A 25,887-nucleotide genomic window follows, 5' to 3' on the forward strand; every position below is an offset into this window, starting at 1 on the left:
TTAGATTTGCGTATTCAAATATAAGTCTAAGCATTAAATATGATTGAGAAATTAACAAAATTTTGTGAAGGCAAGCATAAATTTTCTTAGGTACGGTGTAACACTCCCAACCTGTATCCGACCCGTATATGAGTCTAAGGTGCCACATTAAATTTTGAGATCAGATACTTATAGCAGATAATGGAAATTCCAACTTTTAAAATAATAAAAGTGCACAATTTATTCGATTTCAACCAAAAAGGTTTACAAAACACATCAGAGCGTATACAATTCAAATCTTTTGTTTACATGCCAACTACATTTCTTATAACAAAATACATAATATTCAAGTATCTTTCTGATCTGATCTTTAGAAAGGAGAACCTGACATGTCTTGTCTTGCCTATCTTTTCTCCTCTTGCTTCTCGGAATCTACGTGTGAAACACTCACACGCTAAGTCGTTGACTTAGTGAGGCATAAACAAAACTTAAATGTAACATATCATCATTAACTCCTACTATGTACATTTCATATAATCATATTAAACTATAACATACAATGTGCATTAAACATACACATACACATACACATACACATACACATACACATACATACATACATACACATACATACACATACACACATACACATACACATACACATACACATACACATACACATACACATACACATACACGACACATACATACACATACACATACACATACACATACACATACAATACACATACACATACAATCCACATACACATACACATACACATACACATACACTACACATACATACACATACACATACATACCATACACACACATACACATACACATACACATACACACAACACATACACATACACATACACATACACATACACATACACATACACATACACATACACATACACATACACATACACATACACATACACATACCACATACACATACATACACATACACATACACACACATACACATACACATACACATACACAGTACACATACACATACACATACACATACAATACACATACACTACACATACAATACACATACACATACATACACATAAACATACACATACACATACACATACACATACACATACACATACCATACACACATACACATACACATACACATACACATACACATACACATACACATACACACATACACATACACATACACATACACATACACATACACATACACATACACACATACACATACATACACATACACATAAATACACAACAACATACACATACACATACACACATACACATACACATACACATACACATACACATACATACACATACACAACACATACACAAACATACACATACACATACACATACACATACACATACACACACATACACATACACATACACATAACAACACATACACATACACATACACATACACATACACATACACATACACAACACATACACATACACATACACATAACATACACATACACATACCATACACATACACATACACATACACATACACATACACATACACTACACATACACATACACATACACATACACATACACATACACATACACATACACATACACATACACATACACATACACATACATACACATACACTACATACACATAACATACACATACACATACACATACACATACACATACACATACACATACCAACACAACACATACACATACACATACACATACACATACACATACACATACACATACACATACACATACATACACATACACATACCATACACATACACATACCATACACATACACATACACATACACATACACATACACATACACATACACATACACATACACTACACATACATACACATACACATACACATACATACCATACACATACACTACACATACACATACACATACACATACACATACACATACACATACACATACACTACACATACACATACACATACACAACACATACACATACACATACACATACACATACACATACACATACACATACACATACACATACACATACACATACACATACACATACACATACACACACATAGGGGTGTTCAAATAACCGAACTAATTCGGTTAACCGGCCGAACCGAATTAGTCGATTAATTCGGTTCGGTTACCGAATTAGTTCGGTCGGTTAACGGTTAAGTAAATTTTAGAATTCGGTTAACGGTTAATTCGGTTCGAATTCGTTAATTAACCGAATTAACTGAATTAACCGAAATTAAATTTTAAATATTAAATATTAATATAACATAGGGCTCAACCCAAATCATTTAAAACCCATTAATAATTTAAGATCCAATAACTTTTAAACTTAAATCAATATTAATTAATTAAAAAATTATATAAATTTTTTATTTTATAATTATATATTATTTAAATTATTTGTAAACTGTTTTTAATTAAAAAATATTAATAATATATATAACATATGGCTAAGCCCAAACCATTTAAAACCCAATTAATAATTTAAGATCCAATAACTTTTAAACTTAAATCAATATTAATTAATTAAAAAATTTATCTACAATTTTTATTTTATAATTATATATTATTTAAATTAATTATAAACTTTTTTTGAATTAAAAAATATTTAATTTTTATATAAATTAGAAAATTTTAAAAGAAATTCGGTTATTTCGAAATTAACCGAATTAACCGAAATTTATTCGGTTCGGTTAATATGTTCGAAAAAAAATTCGGTTCGGTTAACGGTTAAAGAAAAAAAAAGTTTGGTTAATTCGGTTATGGTTAATTCGGTTCGGTCGGCCACCGTTTTAACCGAATGAACACCCATACATATACATACACGTACACGTACACATACACGTACACGTATATATATAACCTCATTATCCTTATTGTTATTCTTATCATTATTAACATCATTATCATGATCATTGTTTAAATACATACATACATCCATACACATATGTCATATAACACATTTCATATAACAAAACATATACATCACATATATTATATTTGTATTTATCTATTTATTAGCTCATGTATATTTCTGAGAACTAAAGATATGTGAGTACATAGAGGTTATGCACTTATGTTGTCAACACAACTCGTATAATTCCCACTTAGTGGCATATGAAATTTGTCCCGAAGGACCTCATATATATGTCCTACAGGACCTGTGTATATGTCCCGAAGGACCTATGTAACCCTCGACTCTTGGCATGCTAACTATACCTATAGCTCATATCATATAACATGTGCTTTATCACTTATGTTATTTCACATATTTATATAGACATGTAGCTCACTTACATGTAGAACATTTTCATATGATTCACCTTCCCATATCATATAGCTTATCACATATGCTTGTAGTTTTTTTTCACATACTCACATAGTCATATAATATCTCATATCATGTCTCATGTAACCACATATGTATTATCTCATAACATATATCATATATGCACTCCTTCATTTATCTCATATCATATAGTTTAAGTTTTATTCTCTTATAACCAAATAACATATTAGTCATACAAGGCATATTCATGTGTTCATGTAACCCCATAGTTTATATCCTATATCTTATACTTTGTTCTCTTATGTTCAAGTATATCCTATAGTCTATATAGTCACATATCACCTACACATATAATCATTGACACATAGCTTACTTTACTTCTTCACTTATTCATATAATTCCATTATTTCAATTTATATAAATTATCACGCATTTATGTACTTATTTTCATATAGTCCATATATCAATACTTTATAACTTATATCCTAGTTTTACATACTCACTATCTCATATTTCTTATATATTAATCTCATATATTCCCTTAGTTCAGTTTTCACATTGTTTGTCACTTAAGCATATATATATATATACTTTCATAACTTATTAATACCTAGTTCCTATAACCTTCTCATATTATCATATAGGTCCATACTACTCATGTTATCGCTCTTTTCATTTAATCACATAAATATATTAAACCACTTCACATAGATCTATTTCATATAAATTATACATTGTTATCATATATATATTCACCTAAATCATTATCACGCAAGATCATATTATTATAACATATAGTTACCACACATACATGTACTCATATAGTACTATGAAACATATACAATAACATATGATACATACACTCATTTTCAAGTACTCAAGCACACATAATAATCATATCAAACACATGCTTAAATTCATGAATTCATGCATCCTAATATAGGAAATAGACTTGTCGCAAGTCTTATTTCCATAACACATCATATACCAACTAATATGCACTCACCTGGCCTCACTAGTCAATGTCGATTTCTTATCTCTTTCTCGATGACTTTTACTTGATCGACTTGTCAGAATTTGCTCTTGATCGTTATCTACACAAATATACAACTTAAATAATTATCGAAATTCGAATCGTTATAACCAATCAGTGTAACTTAGGCTAGAAGAAACACTTAGCTTAGCATTTTATACTCAATAGTATCGGTACTCCCCATACAGTACCGATACCACTCTTCTATGGTATCGATACCTCTACTCGGTACCGATACCATTTTGGCATTTTGTGCTGGTATCTTAAAAATGGTATTGATACTAGACATTTAGTATTGATATCTCTTAAATCAGTATTGATACCATTCTTTAGGTACCGATACTTCTTAAAGATTTCATTCGATTTTATCATATAGTATCGATATTGTTCCTTCAGTATCGATACCCCAAGCTCAATTTCTACTCATCTTTGCTTTGAAGTATCAATACTGGATGAACAATACCGATACCCCATGCCCAGAATACACTTCTTTAACCCGAAAATTCATCAAGACTTATCTAAACTCCTTACTTTAAACTCCTCTTATTACTTTAAACTCAAATATACTTCCTCAAACCATCTTATATCACTTTAAAACATCTAAACATTTAATATCCCATTAGAATACTTGAAAATAAAAATCTTGCCTATTATTCAACTTTGTAATTCATCCCATTTAACCTCTTTAATCTCTTATTCTAACTGATGACTAGTCAAATATGACTTCTGAATTCATTAACAAACTCTATTTCAATAATTCACTTAAAAAACCATTTTTCTTCAATCACCCATAATTTAAAATTCTTTTAGTGTTAAGCTACCCTAAGTTTCCCTTAAGCTTTCTTAACATCCCAAGAATAAAACCAACTCAAAACTTATAAGAATTAACCAACTGAAAGCATTCTCACCTTTGAAAATGAGCTATTGGTGGAGAGGAGGAAGAATAAGCTCTCATTCTCCAAACTTTTCCTTTTTCATTTCCCATTTCCACGTGGTTATATCCCTTAAAAAGAGAAAATAAAAATCTTCTCTTTGAAAAGACCATAATACCCTTATTAATTTCAAACTTTACTATTAAATCCAACATAAAAATTCTCCAATTAAGTCCTTGAACTTTTCAATTTTTCAAAATTGAACACAAAGTTTTCAAAACTTCCATTTTAGTCACTAGCCCTGATTTTGGGATGTTACATAGGGTTTAGTTAAAAGGCTTTAACCAAAGATTTTAATGTGTTGATGCTACAACTGTAAAAGAAAATATTTTATAATTCAAGTATAACGTTAGAATTTACCATAGAGAAAATTTAGAAAGAATATTTTTTAAAAATGGAAAAGGAAAAAATAATTATGTAATTTTTTAATAACTTAGAATGATTATAAAATAATATCTATTCAAAATATTCTTAAGTTATTGATAAAACGTGCATCCTACAAACACAACTGTTCAAATTTAAAACTTTTAAAATAAATAAGATTATTTTAATCATTTTACCATGAAAACACTTGATGGGTTGAATAACTTTTTAATTTTCAGAACTATAACATATCCAATAATGAAAGTATACATAATAACCTGATAACGGTGATAAATCAGTATTTTGTAACAACTTTTAACATTACTAAATCTATTTTTTTAGTAAATTGAATTACTTAAACTCTCGTTATTTTATAATAAAATATTTAAATATTTAAAAAAACAATAAAATAAATTAGACTGATAGTTCAATGATTTTACACTTATTTATTATGTCTTTAAATAATTAAAAATTTTCGCGTACTAGACCATGGAGGGAGATGAGAGCAGCAAAATTGTCTCCACCCTCTTGGTTTCACATCCGTAGAGTTTAGGCACTTGAAAATAGTTTGACGCACTTCCCCGTTTACTCGCCTATATAAGAAGAAGCCTTGTCTCTTTTCAATGTCAACAAATCTGAAGAATTCATATATACATAGTGAGGGCAGAGACAGAGGAGGCGAACTCGATCGTATAAATATATATTTGAGGGGAAATGGCGATGATAGAGCTGAATAAGGCAAAACCATATTTGGCAATGATATCCCTGCAGTTTGGGTTTGCAGGGATGTATGTCATAACCATGGTTTCATTGCAGCACGGAATGAACCACTATGTTCTTGCTGTTTATCGCCATTTGGTGGCCACCATTGTTATTGCACCCTTTGCTCTTGTGCTTGAAAGGTCTGTGACTCACTCTCTTATTCTTATCTTTAATTTGCATCCTTTTCTCCTCCATCAACGTATACTAAACCTTTTAAATGTTTGCTTTTGTTTCATACAGGAAAATAAGACCCAAGCTCACTCTCCCCATTTTCCTCAGAATCCTGGTGCTTGGTTTCTTAGAGTAATGCCCTCCAAACATTATTTCTTTTTCATGCATGTTTATGCAGAATTACATTTCATGGCACATGGGAATACATTTCATGCAAATGAAATAAAAAAAATTCCTTGTTAGAAACCGGAAGAACTTAGTACATACATCATATTTCATGCTAATGGGTTATTTGGTGATGAACAGACCAGTGGTGGACCAAAATCTGTACTATCTAGGGATGAAATACACGACAGCAACACTTGCGTCGGCCACTGTCAATGTGATTCCAGCTATTACCTTCGTAATGGCGTTGATTTTCAGGTACTATAATGTTACATAATTGGGTTAATTTTAATCTACTGATTGATAGAATCATACCCATAAACGCAATAATAAGAAGCGTGCAAATGAAGCGGGGAGGAAACGAAAGCTGCATGCGCCAAGTAATAATATACGAAGCACCAAACCAGTAACATCTATGTCGAAAGTTGCCATCACCATTTATCCCCTTATCTTTTAAATAAACAATTTTTTTTTGTTCTGATTTATTTGTGGGTTATGTCATCTTCCTAATATGCATCTTATGGAATATTCATGATAAACTTTTTGGAATATTAAATGCTTTTTTTGTTTGCACTTCCATTATTCACTATTGCCAGGAAATAATTACTGCAATAAATCATCAAGCATTAACTTTGTGAAACAGGTTGGAGAGAGTAAACATGAAGAAGGTGCGCAGCATTGCCAAGATAATCGGAACAGTAATCATGGTCCCCGGAGCAATTATCATGACACTGTACAAAGGTCCGGCGATCAATTTCATAAAGTTGCAAGGTGGAAGCCACCACACCGCCACCAATGAAGCCGAGGCCAAGCATTGGGTTGCCGGAACAGTCATGCTCTTAGCCAGATGCTGGGGCTGGTCAGGTTTCTACATTTTGCAGGTTAGTAACAATTTACATTTCATTTCTTCAATAACCCTATAATATTCCTGACATGGGGTTTTAATGATTTTTTGGTTTCAGTCATTTACATTGAAGTTATACCCAGCAGAGCTCTCTCTTACAGCTTTGATATGCTTTATCGGGACCATTGGAGGTGCAGCGGTGTCGTTTGCAATGGAGAGAGATTTGAGTGCCTGGAAAATTGGATTTGATTCAAGCTTGCTAGCTGCTGTATATTCTGTAAGTACCAAAACAAAAGATAAAACAATGAACTTTAACCATATAGTAACAGTAATATATTTATGAAACTCTTGTGGTTAATTAATCAGGGAGTGGTGTGTTCTGGAATCGCATACTATGCACAAGGAGTTGTGATTAGGGAACAAGGCCCAGTTTTTGTTACTGCCTTCAGTCCCCTTTGCATGATCATCACTGCGGCTCTAGGATCAATCATTTTAGCAGAAAACATTCACCTCGGAAGGTACTTTACTTTTAGCATTACACAATAGAATTCACTGCTGATCATGTATTTTTTTTTTATTCTTGCTTTTGTGGGTGTTCTACAGTATAATTGGAACTGCTATCATAATCTTTGGACTTTACACTGTGCTATGGGGCAAAAGCAAAGACCAACAAAACGCAACTGCAACGGAAGAGAAAGGTAAAGTCCAGGAACTGCCGATCACGGACGGTTCTAAAGTGATGAACTTGGAAGATGGCATCGAGGGACCTGCTAGAGTACTGAAGATCCCAGCTGAGAACCAAATAACTACAGAAATATGAAACAAGAATGTAAATTTGTAGCAGAGTTTTTGAAGCTATGGAAGTGATTCATATATCTAACATCTTCCTCTTTAAGAGTGTTTTGTAAGAGAATAAAGTAATTGTCGGGCTTTAACCTGTCAATATGCTAATGGTTCTTCACTGTACTGTGACCTGTTACTGAAAAGGGTTTTATATTCATACAGACACAGTATTACATTTTGTTCATGTCCTCAAATTAATGAAGCTAATAAAATCATGCAAAAGTGACTGAGATCACAAGTCATGCAATAACTATTCTAACTACTTTTAAAACTTTAGTTGTTGACTCATACATCTCGCACCCCATTTTTTTTTAATCTGGGTAATTACAATACAATGTATGTTCATAGATAACTCTCAACCTCTCGACATTGAACGCTCACACCCCTAGCATCTTTGGTGCTCGAACCCGAATCCTCAAGGAATAACAATAATTCATTTACCACATAAGCCACTTGGTTCGTGCTTGCAGGGATATTGTCTCCTGTTGAGGAAAAGGCTATATTCCTACAGCTATTCTGCATTCATGGAAGCATATAGTTCAATAGATAGAACAGGATTTCAGGAACATGGGTCCAAAACTTCAATTACAAAATACAACTCATACATATCCATTGGAGCTTAACCCTGCTAAGAAATCTTTATAAGGCTTAACTGAAGAGAATGCAGATGTAATAAAATTTATAAGAATCGAGACAATCTTCTTCAGTTCAAACCTCAAATTTCACACACTTCCACAAAAATTAGTGAAAGAAAAAAATTTACTAATATTGCAATGATATTCAAACCATGGATTTAAAAAACTATAGTCCAACCCTGAATATGTTGCTTAAAACTCTCATTTTATTTTTGTTTATAGATATAACTCTTTATTTGAAGTGTAAACAACTAATTTGATATAAACAATAATAAGAAAGGCTTAAAGAATAATTTTATCTATATAATAAACTCAAATAATTTAATTTTAAATTTTTTTATCTTATTTAATTATTTTAATTTTGTCTTTTGATTGTTGGTTGTTACAATATTAATATGGCTCAAGTTGATTCAGGCTATTCCACTTGAGATATATTCAAAGAATTGTAATAGACTCAAACTCATGAAAGACAATCGAGGAATTTTTAGGTGAAAACATTAATTTTTTTATATTTTAATAATTATATAACTTAAATAATTTTATATTTTTTTTACATTTTAAACATTATTATTTTAATGTAAAGTTAATTTCTACTGAAAATATATTCAATTATTAATAACAGTAGACTCATGCTCCAAATATACAAACACAACAACAATATACAAATTGCCCGGTGCAGCTAACATCCTATGTTTGTTAGCCGAGGATTTCATCCTCCAAGTCAAGAAATCAAAGGGCAAGTGAGTAGGTTGTCTCCTTTAGCTGTTTTAACATCCCTCCCATATCTGGGAAATGACAGAAGCAATCATAAGATGGGCAAGTGACTAGGACATCTCCTTTTTGTTGGTTTTACATCCCTCCATTGCTTAGAAGTGACAGAGAAGTAAAATATGAATATAATTATTATTAATAATAACAACGACGACAATGATACAAAGGCCTTGAATTCTGACTTGAAAGAGCTCCGATTTAACTTTTGTAAGCTTTATCATGAAGCCCTTGAATTCGACTAAACAATATTTCGGACTTGCAAGATAGGTTCTTCCAGAAAACTAACCTAAGTCACTGCCTTACTCAACAATATAAGGCATCTTAATGAAAAAAATATTGAAGCAAATTTTTCTATCAATAACTAAGAAACACACCAAGTATACTACAAAGTATTAGTGGGAAATTAAACTGAGATACATAATATAGCATCATAATCAAACAGTTCATGAGCGAGCCACCACCTTCCAAGTTTAAACTCATGCAGGATTCAATCACTGTCGCCGTCTTCTTCTGCAAACATATGCACAGATCACATAAGACAGCTGTCATTAGCTTAGAACACAAAACCTATTATCTAACTAAAAGCTAGTATTAAAGAAATTGTTTTTGCCAGCATATAATAGTTTCACTTTCAGATATTTGGACGAATCAGGGGTCTGAAATGCTACTACATTGCAAATGCTTCCATTTTCAATTCAACAGTTTTTCCGTGGTCAACTACGTGACATTAATACCTCGATTCACTTAAAAGTTGATTCTTCATATTCCGTGTTTTTTTGGTGGTATTGACATTGCCCCATTTATGAAAAGTGCCACAAACACTTCTCCTATCCAGTTGTGAAATCATAGATTCACTAAGTACTAAATACACTATCCAAGGTATAAATATCCCTCTAAATGTATCATAACAAAGAAAGAAATTCCTTTAGTTAGCTAAGAGTGATAAATTTATTTATCATTACTACACTTCTGAACTACCGACTCCTGTCTACAGGGACAGAGATCTGTTAAGATCACAGAATTGATTCACCAGTTGCATGTTTATATTCTCAAGCTCGAGGTTCCCAGATTTAATAGTCACAAAGTTGGTCAATAAAACTTATAACAAAGGATACAAACAAATCTTTATACTCACCTTCTTCTGATTCTTCACTCTGGCTGTTGCCATCATCACCAGGTTCTTCATCGTCGTCATCCTCATCACTTTCTTCACTTTCATCATCATCACTCACATCTGGTATTTTAGGTTTGGTGGAAAAGTTCTATTATAATCTTGGCTCGTAGATGGTCAAGGCTTCCATGAGATAACAAAATTAGTTGATAAAATGTCCTCTTCCCCAATATGTTATCCAAACATTAAAGAGCTTCTAATGACAAAATAAAACTTAATCCCAATTTTGTAACAAAGATATTTCTCAAAACAAGGCCATCTCTAGAAATGAATAGTAAACGAGTTGAACAGGGGCCAGAATCCTGACCTTTTTCTGAAGGATTTGCAGACAATCCTTCTTTGGAAAGAATCTCTTCTAGTTCCTTAACTAATTGGGCTTCACGTTTATTCTCAGGGACCTGTTTGACTCTCTTGTATATATAAGGAGGAACACTGTAAATAAAATAAGTAATGAGAATACACCAACATACAACCTTAGTGGAGATCAAGATTCATAAAAAGGTCGGTCGAAGTGAAACCTCATCCCACATGACTTGATAACTGACTTCAGATGTTCCACACGTTTCCCATATACTGGTAAAGTTTCTTTTCTCTGCATATTAATACTATGATTAAAAGATGCTTAATTTAAATCAGATCAAAGATGCATAACTTATAAGAAAATAGATTTGGACTGAAAATGAGCAATAAGAAGCAAGATCTTCACCGCCTTTGCATCAGAAGATTTTTCCGTTTTTTAAGTGCTTCAATGTTCTTATTCTTCCCTTTAGGAGTGATATTTTTTTTGGGTTTCACCTCTTCCTCTTCTTCTTCATCATCTTCGTCTCCCTCTTCTTCATCATTCTCACTTCCTGATGAAGAACTCAATTTCTTGCTAACCCTCTGAGAATTTTTCTTGAGATTTTTTTTCTTAACCTCACTTGCAGGAGCAGGAGCTTCACGAGACTTCAATACCTGATAATTAACAGAAAAATTACAAGAGAGCTACAATGCACATGATGGCTTATGAAGTTGAATTGACTTTTCACGAACAAAGCATGCCCACCTCATCTAATTGTTCAGCTATGAACGTCTTGTATGAATCAAGTGCATATTTATCAAGTTTAAGATCTTCCTCCAAAAGCCGACGGAGTCCAGCCATTGTGACTTTACTGAAACATCAAAGTTCCAATGATTAAATGGTACACCTCAGTATACCAAAGGCACTCGAAAAAGGATAGCCCACAAAAAAATATGACGCAACATAATTAACAAGCAATTATGTTGACTAGCAGTGAGAAATCAAACAATTTAGCAACTTACTCCGAATTATCTTTAACATATGAAGCTCTATTTCTGATAGATTTCTTTATTGTACTCTCAGAAACTTCTTTATTTTCTTTATTCTCAGCCTTCATAGTTTTTGGTCCGGATAGAAGGCCCAAAACAGGAGATTCTTCCAATTTGTCATCTTCAGAGCAAGGTTCCTTTGTATCTTTCTTAGATTGCTGTCCTTTGGGAGATTCTGTTCCTTCAGTGATTGTACTTACATTTTTCTCCACTGTTTCACCAGAACTTTTGGAGCCTTCATCATCATTGCCATCATCTAAACACTGTAAATAAGAATGGATAAGTGTACTGATCAATTAAAAGTGGAATGAGAATATGAAACAACACTTTTTGAGAGTTCAAATTCCAACACATCTATTCCTTCTTTACATAGCATTATTAATAACCAATTGTTCCAGCAACAGCAAGATTTCTATTTTCATTGTACTGAATAAACTATAGCTCTTTCCCAAACAATTGTGCCAGTTAATCAAATTTCTTTTCTCTACCAAACCTAGTCCTGCAAGTCCAGAGAGACTTTAAAACGGAAGTACCATTATTTCAAAAAGCATGTGTATTGAAACAACAGCATATTCTACCAATAATTAAGTAAAGCATTGTATAGAAAATATAAGGCAATTAATTATGCATAGATCAACCACTTCTCCACCATATGAATAAAATTGTAAAAGTATTCCACTAGTTACATTACATTCTTACACTAGCATTTCACATAAATGCTTATGTTACAGGGAAAGAAAGAAAAAAAAATCTAGGCTAAGAGTGTTATAATTTTTCTAGTTACCTCTTGTTAAAAGTTGTCATAAAACAAAGGCAAATATTGAAAGAAAAATCACCATATATTGAAAATAAACAAATGACTAAGTATAACATAAATTGTATCATAATTTTTCCAGGCAAAGTTAAAATCATTCATTTTGCACCCAACTACAACTTAGCGTTTGCATCCAATTGCAAAATAAATTATGCATACTTTAATTATCATTTGAGAATATCGACAAAATGCATTAAGAATTAACATTACTATTCCATGTAATTGTAAAAGATGAAGAAAAAATAAAATTATGTATTATCCTATATAAAATATACAGAATTTTATTTTTATTTTTAAAAAAATAGCATTGGCTGCTTAACTAAATAGACCTTTTTGGTTTCAGAAGGGAAAAGGAAATAAGCAAAAGTAAAAGCCAAAATTTACATGAAGCCAAAATGAGAAAAAGCATCTTATCAAGTAAAATATAGCAAAGAAGGAATTCCAATATCGTAAAAAAGGGTAAAAAAAGGTACCTTTAACAGGCATTGCTTGACGAATCTCTTGTGAACATCCAATGCAAACGTCTCTAACCCCAAGTCTTTCTCCAACAATCTCCGAACTCCCTCGAATGTCAATGAACTTACCAATAAAAAAATCAAATTAAACAAAATTATCAAGTAAATCAAGGTTACAAAATAAGCGACAGACTCCAATGTAACAAAATATTTCCCATTTTCTCAAATAATTCGAACAAAACCCTTCAAACACCCGCTAAAAATCCCTAGAAGTCAACTGTGTAATGCGAATTTATTCACAAACTTATGAACTCAAAACTAAAAACCTATTCAATGAGAATGAAATAGATAAAAAGCAAGAGAAAGAGTGTCTGTGTACTCGGATTGTTCCTTGAAGTGGCCAACGCGAGAGCGCATGGCGGTGGTAATTCGTAATTCGATATCGTCCTTCTCCACCGTCGCCTCCGTCGCTTCCTTGGCTTCTTTCTCGACTGCGGGGTCATCGTGCGTCTCCTCTGCCATTTGTCGGGACTAGGGAAAAGGTTTCACTTCTACTGGTTTAGAGAGAAACAGAGTGAACTAAAACCTTAAGACACGGGGAAGCGTGGAGAAGAAAAGCTAGAGGGGTATAAGGAAATTCCACGGTGTAGGCGGGGGTACGATAATAAAATCACTGTCGTGGTTTATCAAAATTACAAAGTAGGGAAAACATTTTATATTAGGGTCAGTTTGATTTTAAAAAAATAATTTATGTTTATGTTTTTGTTTTCTGATTTTATTTTTAAAAAATATTTTTTATTTTAAAATTTAAAAATTAAAAATATATTTGGTTCATATAAATGAAAATTTGAATTTAAAAATAAGAATAGTGAAAAGATATTTTGTGTTTAATTTTATATGAACAAATAGTTATTAAGTTATTAAATTAAAGTATAATTATTAAAAAAATCATTACATAAATTTAACATGTAAATTATATAAATATAAAATAAGAATTAGGGTCTATTTATACTATGTAAAACTCTTTTAGTTTTACATAGATTTAAAACTGTTAAATGAGTAAAAATATATTGTTGAGATTAACTTTTTTTAATAAAAATATTTTTATTTCCTACGATTAATCTCAGTCATCTATTTTTACTCGTCTAACGGTCTTAAATTTCTGTAAAATTAAACTATTAAAAAATTAGTTTAAAGAATACATTGAGAGCACATTTGATTCACAGAAAAAAATCATTATCAAATAATAATTATTATCAATAATAACAATTTTTTATTAAAATGATAGAATGATATTACCTCCAAATAAGTATTATATTGTTCCCGTCACTTTGAATAAAAATAGCCATGAAATAATAATAAAAATTCATATGAATCATATTAAATCATATTATTTATGTTTTACTCAAAATTATAAATATAATTATAATAATATACAAAAGTTTTACTTAATAAAATATTAATAAATTTGATTATTTAAAATTATTAAAAAAATGGGAAATTGGTCTTTGGGGTTGGGACACGCAATACTTAAAACGACAAAAACCAACCAATCTCATCTAATCGTCAAAATTCTTCATTTCTCCCAAATCTAATTCCCTAAATTAAAGGTTCAAATTTTTAGGGTTCCTCTTTGAAAAACAATGATCCGCCATGAAGTTGTGGAGGTTACCAAGACGGTCGTCGAAGTCGCCGACGTCGCCTGGACCGCCATGGAATGTTGCCACCACCGTCACAACAACGGCTATTCTCCTGAAAATCATGACACTTCCAAGCTTGAAAAAGAATTGTAAACCCTAAAATCCGAAAATAAACGACTCAGGAACCTCCTGGAGCAGAACCTCAAACTCCTCAACAATCTCCCCGAATCTCCTGCTCACTTTAACGATTGTCCCCCGGACGTAAATAAATTCCATACCCTTTTTGTGTTTGATATTCTGTTTCTATTTTTTTTCAAATTTCTGGAACCTAATGATTTAATTTACTGCAGCTCTATGCTCGGTTGGTATCTACCGTGGAATCTAAAGACGTTTTGGTCCGACTCAACTCTCTTGATGGATCCAATACTAAAATCGAGTTTCCATTCAAGGAAGCTACAGGTCATAGTACACAACATTTTTCATCGAAGTATTGAATACTTTATTGGATCTCAGCATTTCTGTATCAATTAGTTGCACTTGCTGATATCCTATATAGTTTTTCCATGAATGAAGGGAATGTATTAAGAAATTCATAATTGAACTGATAAATTATCACCGCATAAAGTTGAATCAATAGCTGAGAAATAATATTGATACATTTTTTTTCTTTTTCTTTTATTTATTGTTAGGAATATCGAAATTTGATTTATCTGTTTTTGTTGAATTTTATTTTAAATTAGGGGATGATATGCATGAAGCTGATATCCTGATTAACGTTAACCAAAAAGATTCAAGTTGGTGGGTTTGGGTAACTGATGAAATGGTTCCGAGCAATGTTGAAGAGTGGAGTGGAATTGATGATGAGAATTGTGTTGTTGTTACTGAAGAGCATGTTGTAGATGGGGTTGTTAACTTTATGGAAAAATTCATTTTGTCTAACCCTAAAGCTCAGGTTTTTAGCTAGTGGATTTGATTTTTTTTCTTTTTTGAATTATTCATATTATGTGCTGTTTTCTCATGTTTTTTGTGATCCTGGTATTGATGACTTTAACACCAGAACAACTGCAGAAAAGTAAGTTTTCAGCTTTGATCATCTGGCTTTATGCCTTTACTACCTAAATAAACTAACCTCAATAAATCCACTCCATCATTTAACTCTATAGTGGACAATGTACAGTGTTGTTATAATTATCAATAAATCCCATGCATGTAATTCTAGATGTATCTTCCCTTTCAATGATAACTAACCTCAATGTTTATATACTTTTTTTTTTTTGATAGAAGTTGGAGGTCTCATTAAAAACTCCCTTCGTATTCGTCCACATACTAAGAAGTATGTTAACGAACATAGGAAGGAAGAAAAGAGTACCTCATATTTCATTGAATAAAGGATAAACACCATTACAAAAAACATAATCACCTAAAGCTCTCACCTTCTCGACCACAAAAATCAAAAGGCAATCACCCTATACCTAAGATAAACCTCCATCAATAGGAAAACAACCCAACATTTAATGACATAACATACATAAAAACAACACCTAAAACCATTAAACCAAAAACATCCGCCTTTGAAGGGAACTCCACAAAAATACCAACATGTATCAAAATCACCAAAAAAATCAGCTCGATAATTATCTTTAATGAACCAAAACCACACTTCCTTCCCTTCAATCAATGTTTCCTTGCCAATAAATTCAGAACTCTTTTCTTTGTCTTGCATTTCTTCGCCACACGATTAGTTCTTAATTTCGCAGGGATAGGGGGTACCACTGGGATATCTTCCTTTAATTGAAATGTGTCAGTAGATGAACCATGAGAAGTAATGAGACCTATCATAAGAGCATCTTCCGAGGCCCTGAGGCTAACACCATCAGAATGATCAACTGATTTATTAGCTAGATGCTCCACGATATTTAATTTTGAATGATCCACAGCCTCCATTGTGTGCAACCCCAATTTGTTATTCGGTTTCTCATCGCTTATGACACTCTTTATGAGTGAAACCTTTTCTAAGTGGGGACCTTCAATTGCAACATCTTTGACGGGGCAATTTAAACCTGGGGATGACACTGACGATCCTGACAGAGAATTCTCCAACGTTGCCCGAGAAAACAATTCAGATCTGGAGAATCATCGACTTCCTCAGGGATCCAAGAGTTTGGTTTGAAAGAAGGCTCAACTTCATGCACCATGATTTCAAAAGAATTAGAACCGACCTTCAAACTCAAGGACTCATCATTCCTTACTTTAGTCTCTGTGAGGATTTGAAGTTTTGCACGATCAAAAGATGAAGGAAACTGAGAGCTTTCATCAATTGATACTAATTTGCCCCACCTAGCCGCAATGTTTTGAAAGTACCCCAATTCCACGCGTGAAAAGGAATCCCTTCGCAAACTACCCATACTCGACGGCATTCTACCACTAGATTCTCCGACCAAACTTTAACTCTAGAAAACCACCCTGCAAGAGTCTCTGATTTTTCATTCTTAACCCTTCTCAATGTATCAGAATCCTCGAATATCATGAGAACTACATTCCCAGCAGCTCTCATTAACGAGAAACCGTTGAGTCCTTTGTCTTGCATTTGGCTAGCAAGATCACCGATTTTGGTATAATTCTTGCACCACCCTATTAGGCAGTTATCCAAAACTTGAAGTTTAGCTTCGTCAATAACACCATTTACTGTATAGAGATTATTTCTTGTAACATTTTCTCTCTCGGGCTTTAGGTGGACAACTGGCGAAGACTTTCTCCAAAAAGAATGTCTTGTGTTGTATTTAGAAAAAGAGACTCCAATTTTACTACCATCAATGCGAGCGCCATTCATCTTTGAGATCGCTCTCCGTGCTTCTCCAATTGTAGCAAAGCGAATGAAACCGAAACGTACCCCCTTTGAATTTCTTTTAGTTGGAATGAAGGCGTCAATAACCTGACCGTATGGGCAAAATAACGATCCAAACCGCTTCCAATGGATATTCTCTGGTAAATTATCAATGTATAACGTAAAGCAGCCAGTTCTAAACCCATTGTTGATTCTTGGATAATCTTTCTTCCTCCAATAGTTAAAAACATGAGAATCCTGAGGAAGGATTTCCGCCTCTGAAATCTGCGCAATGGCCCCTTCCACACTCCTTGCTTCAACCAACGAATCATTCATATTCTTGTTTGTCACCAACACCATCCTCTCATATTCTTCCGCTGCCACTGTACTACTCAGCTTCTTCCTCGCCTCCTCTGATTTATGCACAGTCTTTGTCTGCTGCCCATCTCTCTGATTTTGATGCTCCGCTTCAATCACCTTCGACAGTATAAAATCCACCCGTTTCGTCTTATCATCTGGTTTTTTCAAATTATTTACGTTCTCCTTTTCCTCTATCTTGGACTGACGACTATTCTTAGTCTGACGAGCTGAGGTTTCAGCCCGTTTCTCTCTTGCTTCATCTCGATTCTTGAACGTCATTTTGAATGCAAAGGCTTCCAAACTATTTAATTTTGAACCAAAAAAACCAGAGATGAAAAGGTTTATGACATCATGCGTGAAAACCCAGAACCAGCAGTAGCGTTCTGAATAGAGCTCCTGAACAGTGACGGTAAAATTCCGGTGAACGGCAGTGGGTGTTCACAGTTTAATACTTGGGTTTTTGTCACGAGCTTCCGGCGTGCACAGCTGGAACGAACTTTGAAGACTGCTGATGGAAAAATCGGCGAAGAAAGGCGTTTAGATTTGCTCCGATTGAAGGGGAATCAATCGAAATAAACCAGGAAAAAGGAAACTCTATGGATAGACGATGATCCTTAAGAAAAAAAAGGCGTCAAAAGGAGGTCGATGTGCGGCGGCGGACGGTGGTCGGAGTACGGAGGACGGCGGACGGAAAGCGACGGATGACGATGGAGAAGGCTGTTAAACATCACTCATATTCTCTCTCTCCCTCTGCCCCTGGAATTTTGAAATTTGAAATCTCCTAGGTTAGAGAGAAGCTGGAGCTTCTCTCACTTACTTTTTTCACGCGTTTTTATTCTCAATTCAATGTTTATATACTTGAAAATTAGTTTTCTGTTTTTATGAGTTTCTGACCTGGTATTTTTGAAACTCGCCTGAATAATTGAGTACAGAACACCATTCACCTTAGTTTTTGTCACTAATTATATTGCCTCCCTCCCCACTTTTCTAGTCAACTAACTGTTATGCGATGTTTCCTATTATGACTAGAATGTGAACAGCTCTAGTTAAAGCATTAGGAGGTATCAGCAAACTGGAGAAGGTTTTGGACATTTGGCATGCTGGAAAGATGTTCTATGCGTTATCAAACTGGGGACTTGCACTGGCTGGGTGCGTTTTACTGTTTCTTTTACTATTTTTTCTTTCTTGTTCATGTTTTTCAATCTCCTTTTGTGCTCTGAAGGTAAACATCAGCTTGTTCTTTTTGTTTGAGAGAACAGGCCTGTTGATTTAATTTTGCATTCATCATTTTTAGGATATTGAGATTCATGTTGAAAATATGGAGCCTGCTTGGATATTATCAAGCGAAGGATATTAATTTGTCTTTCCATACTTTTATGAAAACCGAGGAGGAATTGTTATGCATTGAAACAATTACGCCTTCTATGCATTAGAGTATGTGAACTCCTTTAGGTACTGCAGAATCTTTTGTCTACATATCATGAGCTAAATTCGTGCAATATGTTGATGAAAGTATCGTTTGGAAGAAGTTATAGCCTATTATACTACAACACAGTGCCAAAACATATGTAGTTTGGAAACTTTTTAACTTTGTAATCCAAGTTCGTATCGATATGGAAGTTCTTCGTGCCTTTAGATTTGGGGTAAAAAATTCAATATAATGTGCTAGGTTTTACCATGTTCCTATGTAATCTTCAATCTAGTAATTGACAGTTGAATTGATCCTTTGACATTGACAGATTATATAGGGCCCGAACCGTAGTAAGACTTGCTGCAATGGGCATCCACACGACCAGCAAAGTTGTAATGAGGGCGCTATGAATATATTGCTCCATTTCAGATTAAAAAAAAACTGTCTGAACTGTATCAATGCTCAACGATTGTTACTTGGTTTGTTTAGTCATTGTTATTGCTGTAAAATTTAAATAATGTAAATACACTTTTATTGAAATATTCTGTTTGTACTGATTCACTCACGTTTGCTTCTCGTGTAAATATTAACTTTGTACAAAGAAAGTAATTTGGATGTTCCAAGTATGCAACATTGACATAAGGATGTCAATGGGAAAATGTATACTTGCAAGTTATTTGTGTATACATATCGTATTTTTTTATTTTGCAAATATATATGCACATGATTAAATTTGTCATTATCTTAAATGAGAAAGCAATGCATGTATTAAGCATGCCATGTTAATCTTATATATATTGTTTTTGTATTTAGTAGTTCTATCTTTCCAAAATTATCAAGTGGTACTTAAAGATTTTGATATTCCAAAAATTAAGGATACCGAATATCTTACATTAAGTTCCATCATTTCTAATATTATTATTTTCCTATTATAATTATTTTCTATTTCATCAAACTCCAAATTTCGTATTCTTTAAGGGAAAAACTATCCAAAGCAACTACAAACAAATACTGCAAATTGATACATTCTAAAATACCAATATTTTAAAGTTCCTAAAAAAATTAAAATTTGTCGTCCAATGTACCATAAAAGTACAATTGAAGTTAAAAAGACTCGCAAATAGATGAACATGTCCAAAAACTTATCAGGTTGCAAGGTTTACCACAAGAAAATTAGTAAAACAAAGTTATAAAAAGGTCCATAATCAAAGCTAGATTCACCATAATTTTTTCCTTTAATTTCTAAGTTCCTAAAAGTGCAGATTTGAATCACTGAATGTTTCTACAAATAACAAAGTATGTTTTCTGCTAAATTAGCTTAAACAGTTCAGTGAATGAACAGAGAAGTAAGAATGGAGATTAAAATCTTATCCCCAATCTATCAATTTCTTCTGGAGGTTTAGCAGAGGAATTCATGGTGAGAGATACAGCATCTCCGGCCTGCAATCACACATTGCCCCCTCTTTTCTGAAGAACACAACCACTGATAAATAGAAGAATTAAACCATGGTTCGAGAAAGAAGATATAAATAATCGGGAAAATAGTCATCTAGAATTCTTTTCAACATTAATGAGTTTGTGAGAAGATAAATTTTTTAAATGGAAGCTCAATCTTTCAACATCTAATTATTTATGTTGTACAAATTCCACATAACAAGAGTTTGCACAAGCAGAAGAGTTCGGTTCAGTCAAGAAACGAAAATTCATGTACTGATTGCTTTTAAAAGTAAAACAGGCAAACAGTGCAATGTCTAGAACGAAACAAATATTGTGCTGAGCAAGAAAGACTTACTCAAATTTAGTAGATTATATAACTTCAGTAACCTCCTTAACTTATGTTTCGGGAGTCTTCCTCTTTTTGTCAGATGCCGAAGCCACCTCAGATTGAGCTTGACCAAATACTGACCTGCATTTACAAGTAAAACATCAACTCTACAAGCAAGGAACAAAAACTGATGGGAAAAAATCCAAAACACTTGAAAGATGTCTGGGATTCTCAAGAGGAGAAACGGATGGTGGAAATTCCAGACAACCACTATGTCAAGCAAAGCTTGAGAACTCACTGTTCTTCTATTTGTTCAATAATCAAGACTACAAATAATTGGGAGCAGAACAAAAAAAAATCAATCAAAACTTTGCAACTAGAACTGCTTACCCACAAGTGGAACATTTCTTCTGATGCTTGCAGAAAATCGACAAGCATACAGAACATATGTAGCCCATGTCAATGGTGTTTTTATGGCAAAAACATCTGCATATTTCAGAATACAATCAATCACTACATGGTTTAAAGTTAAAAGCAATAAGAGCATTGAAACTTAAAAGGCGCGAAAATCTACATGAACAGGTTTTTGAAGATGTATGATAATCATTACACGGTTTAAAGTTAAAGCAATAAGAGCATGAAAACTTACGAGGCACGAAAATCTACGCCAACAGACTTTGGAAGATGTATGAAACTGCGAGAATGCAAGTCGGTAGCAAAGATAGTCTGCATGGAAGGCCAATAACATATTAATAAAATAATTTGCCCAAATTTTCATCAACCAAATGCACTTCGAAGAACATTTATAAAGAAATAGACACTTTAACAATATGCAAAAGGCTACACGGTACAGTCATCATGAACAAGTACTATTAAACGTATGTCAAGAAATCAAGTTAAGCTCATCAGTCAGTACAGAGTGGGGCAATTGCTGGCAACAAGCAAGATTTTAAATCAAAAATTCAAATTGCAAACCAATTTGAGAAAAACAACATACCATAAGATATTGAAACAGCCCATCCAAATTTTGCGGCTTATGATGTACACCACCAGTTATGTAAGAAGCCTAAAACTCCCATGCATCAAAAAGTATCAGTAGAACTGAGAGAGGAAGACCAATATCTGTTTGCAGCATAAGGCCATTAAGAGAGCATTACTAAAGGTGCCATACCTGTTGTAGAAAGGCTGAATTCTGTGCACCTATGTAACAAGAGTCTATAGGAACCTGCAGCAGGTAGCCAGTTAATTAAGATTGGCGACATGAAAACTTTTGAAACAAGACAAACTACAAATACAAAAGAAAATAATAAACAAGCCAGTTAGTCGTATCATGCGTGTATTCATGTTTATAGAGTGAGAATAATAAAAAACAGTCCTAAACTAAAAAATGAAATATGTCAAATTTAACCTACTAACATAATGCAAATCATCCTACTTGAAAACAAGATAGCTATGGTAGAATGAAAACAATTATATTTCCACTACAAGGTTAAGACCCTTTAACCAACTAGAAGCTGTCATTGTAATACCCTATACATAAATCACAAAAAAATCCAAACAGCTGCTACTGGTGGTAGAAAGAATAGGATATTTAACTTCGCAACTAATCATCTAAAGTTTTCAAGTCACTATAAATTGAATTGAGTTGGTAATGAACTGCCAAATTAATGAAACAGGGAAATTTGGGGGGGGGGGAATTGGAACAATGAGAAAGAAATACTGGATGTAACATTGATTACCTTAGAGCGTTGGGCAGAGAATATTGCATTCATGATTGCAACATATCTGAAAAGAAGAAATCTTTCTGGAGTCAAAAAGCCAGAGGTGGAAAGTGTGAATAACCATAAAAAGAAAAAGAACTTACTGTTCAGGTCCATCTGGTGATCCCTGCAAGCATAAGATCTGCATACAAATGTTAGTAAAATACTATGAAACACAGTAGTAAAAACTAAACAAGAAAATACATAAAAATCAGCCACCATAAGTCCATAAGCTAATTACAAAATCTGCACGTTTAGTGTTTTTCTTTTTCCAACATGTACCCACAGAAACTCTTCATTTACTTCTCGGTTAGAATATAGCTATTCCAAGTTTTTTGAAATTAAACCACTCTTAATCTTTTGATGAATAAGAAGGGAATTACATCATCCAGCATGCACTTCAGCACCACAATTATATCTATCCTAATTCACTTAAACAAATATCTTTTAGAAGTGTAGCATCAATCAAATGAAAATAGCATTCAATCTCTTAACCACATGATAGAATTTCACAATGAGTACCAACTGCATAATTGGTAAGTAAGCATTTTTCAGATTCATACTGAGCTTGGTAAATAAATCAAATAGCAATCAATTATTCAGAGACTCACTCGAGGATGTGGATGGAGGGCTCCTGAACGAAACACTCTCTGCATATCTATTAAAATCTGATTAAATCAAACAACTAATAAATTCCGGGCAAATGTAACCAATGCCATTGTTTTCCGTGCATTTGTTTGCAGCTGAATAATAATTGTAACACAATATCAGTCAGGTATGAAACAACCAAATCTTTTACATGGTTCAATAACACTACTAACGCTAGAAGCCCATTAATTTTCTAAAATAACTACGTTTACCATGAAAAAGAAAGTAATGAAGCCTTAAAACACCAGAAAGGATACAACAAAGAGACATTGACAATGACCCCGAGAAAAGGGAAGACTTAATCCTTCCTTCAGGTTCCTCCTTGCTCAACTGTTCATCTTTAATGAGAAATTTCTCTAACTTTTGCAACAAGCTGGAGCTCATAGCAGGCATTCTCCCATTCTCAATACCTCGGTTCAAATCCAAAGCCGAATCAAATATATAGTCACAAGAATTATATCCAGTAGCTATAACCACGACTTGGTTCAGTTGATTCAGAGTCAATATTGCATTCAAAAATGCAAGAACCTAAACAAACACCAACATACAGATCAATAAAATGCAAAAATCAAGGAGTCTTTCATCTTGGTTTGCTTTAATTTAGGGGTTTTCGGATAGATAAAAGAGAGATTACTTGAGAAAGAAACTGAGAGAAAGAGACTGAAGAGGAACTCCAGAAAAATAGGTTTGTGTCTAGCAAAACTACCACAAGGCTAACATCATCTGCAACAACAAATAACAATAAAGAGTAATAAAATTATCAAAACAAAAGAAACACCAAGAAGAGAATCGATCACAATTATGTGAATGTAGATAAAAGTTAAAAGAAAGGGGAACCTGCATAGAGCTTGGAAGGAGCTGAAGCCATGGGGGAGGGTGGGAGCTTCTCCTACTTTTATTTTATTAATTATCACTATCTCAAGATTGGGTTTTCTCTAATAATCAGCAAACTTAATGAGCTGATTTTAGTGAATTTGATTCATGAGAAAATGGGAACGACAGCTGACGACAGGTCGAGGTCGATTTTAGAGAATAAGAAAGGCTTGGGTCTGCGGGATTAGGGGCTTGGGCGATGGATTCATTTTGATGATTTTGGATATGAAGGGTTGATACTCTGATGATGGTTTGAGGCTTTCGAAGAAATTGTGTTCGTTGAGGTTCAGTGGTTAGGTGTATTTGGTACTGGGGTTTGTGGTTCAGTGATGAGGAAGACATTGTGAATAGCTGCAGGAATGGGTCTAAATAAACAGTGTTTCGGAAATGTTTGTCAACGGTTCTAATGTTTATTAAATTAAATAAATGAATATAAATAAAATATTTAAAAATTATACATTTGACACTCAACTATCACAATTGGCCATCCAATTATTTTTTTAAAAAAAATCATATTTATTATTATATTTTATTTTCATTTTGATCCTTCATCATAAAAATTAACAAAATTGTTGATGTGGTATTTTTAGTTTATATTCTAATGATGATATGACATCACCTTATGGTGACACGTCAGTATCACCGTCAATTTATTAATAGTGGGTGACTAAAATAAAACTAAAACATAAAGTTGGGTATAATTTTGAAATAAAAAATATTTGGATTACCAAAATGGAATAAAAGTGATAGTTGGATACTAAACGTGTAGTTTACCCCAAAAATTATACATTCATTTAATAAATGAATGAATATGAATAAAGGTGTATTTGGTTTGTATATGTATACAAACATTTGTATATGTATACAAACAAAATCATTTACTAACTCATTTATAAGTTCATTTACTAACTCTTTTATAAGCATGTTTACTCAATTTCCCTTTTCCTTCTTTCTTTTTACATTTTAAATACGAGTGAAGATAAAGATTAAATTGAACATAAGATGATTT

General features: G+C 33.1%; 3 protein-coding genes and 1 pseudogene across 4 annotated transcripts; 2 read left to right on the forward strand and 2 right to left on the reverse strand.

Annotated features, from left to right (window-relative positions):
* The first annotated feature begins 6,295 nt into the window (after nucleotides 1-6,295).
* Nucleotides 6,296-8,536, forward strand: LOC120129880 (WAT1-related protein At1g21890-like). The gene is made up of 7 exons (XM_039147279.1): nucleotides 6,296-6,539; nucleotides 6,640-6,702; nucleotides 6,877-6,993; nucleotides 7,379-7,616; nucleotides 7,698-7,856; nucleotides 7,946-8,097; nucleotides 8,183-8,536. The coding sequence occupies exons 1-7, from the start codon at nucleotides 6,352-6,354 to the stop codon at nucleotides 8,397-8,399; spliced, it is 1,134 nt and encodes a 377-aa protein (XP_039003210.1). The 5' UTR covers nucleotides 6,296-6,351; the 3' UTR covers nucleotides 8,400-8,536.
* Nucleotides 8,537-11,291: 2,755 nt separating this feature from the next.
* LOC120129907 (nucleolar protein 12-like) lies at nucleotides 11,292-14,220 on the reverse strand. Its single transcript, XM_039147298.1, has 7 exons — nucleotides 13,977-14,220; nucleotides 13,616-13,721; nucleotides 12,302-12,591; nucleotides 12,045-12,150; nucleotides 11,706-11,953; nucleotides 11,518-11,591; nucleotides 11,292-11,431 (listed from the first exon to the last, which is right to left on the reverse strand). The coding sequence occupies exons 1-6, from the start codon at nucleotides 14,117-14,119 to the stop codon at nucleotides 11,546-11,548; spliced, it is 939 nt and encodes a 312-aa protein (XP_039003229.1). The 5' UTR covers nucleotides 14,120-14,220; the 3' UTR covers nucleotides 11,292-11,431; nucleotides 11,518-11,545.
* A 904-nt stretch (nucleotides 14,221-15,124) lies between these two features.
* LOC120130043 lies at nucleotides 15,125-20,400 on the forward strand (annotated as a pseudogene).
* A 561-nt stretch (nucleotides 20,401-20,961) lies between these two features.
* Nucleotides 20,962-25,216, reverse strand: LOC120130042 (general transcription and DNA repair factor IIH subunit TFB4-like). 2 transcript variants are annotated; one of them, XM_039147391.1, is made up of 12 exons: nucleotides 24,843-25,216; nucleotides 24,640-24,728; nucleotides 24,263-24,533; nucleotides 23,969-24,015; nucleotides 23,462-23,499; nucleotides 23,337-23,382; nucleotides 22,769-22,822; nucleotides 22,595-22,663; nucleotides 22,247-22,323; nucleotides 21,988-22,083; nucleotides 21,625-21,738; nucleotides 20,962-21,315 (listed from the first exon to the last, which is right to left on the reverse strand). In XM_039147391.1, the coding sequence occupies exons 1-11, from the start codon at nucleotides 24,871-24,873 to the stop codon at nucleotides 21,666-21,668; spliced, it is 891 nt and encodes a 296-aa protein (XP_039003322.1). In that variant the 5' UTR covers nucleotides 24,874-25,216; the 3' UTR covers nucleotides 20,962-21,315; nucleotides 21,625-21,665. The 2 variants fall into 2 exon arrangements, with proteins under 2 accessions (XP_039003322.1, XP_039003323.1); XM_039147392.1 differs by lacking the exon at nucleotides 24,640-24,728 and having other exon boundaries at nucleotides 24,843-25,215.
* Between the last annotated feature and the right edge of the window lie 671 nt (nucleotides 25,217-25,887).

Source organism: Hibiscus syriacus, unplaced genomic scaffold (genome assembly GCF_006381635.1).
Source record: "Hibiscus syriacus cultivar Baekdansim isolate YM2019G1 unplaced genomic scaffold, ASM638163v2 tig00110505_pilon, whole genome shotgun sequence".
Lineage (NCBI taxonomy): Eukaryota > Viridiplantae > Streptophyta > Magnoliopsida > Malvales > Malvaceae > Hibiscus > Hibiscus syriacus.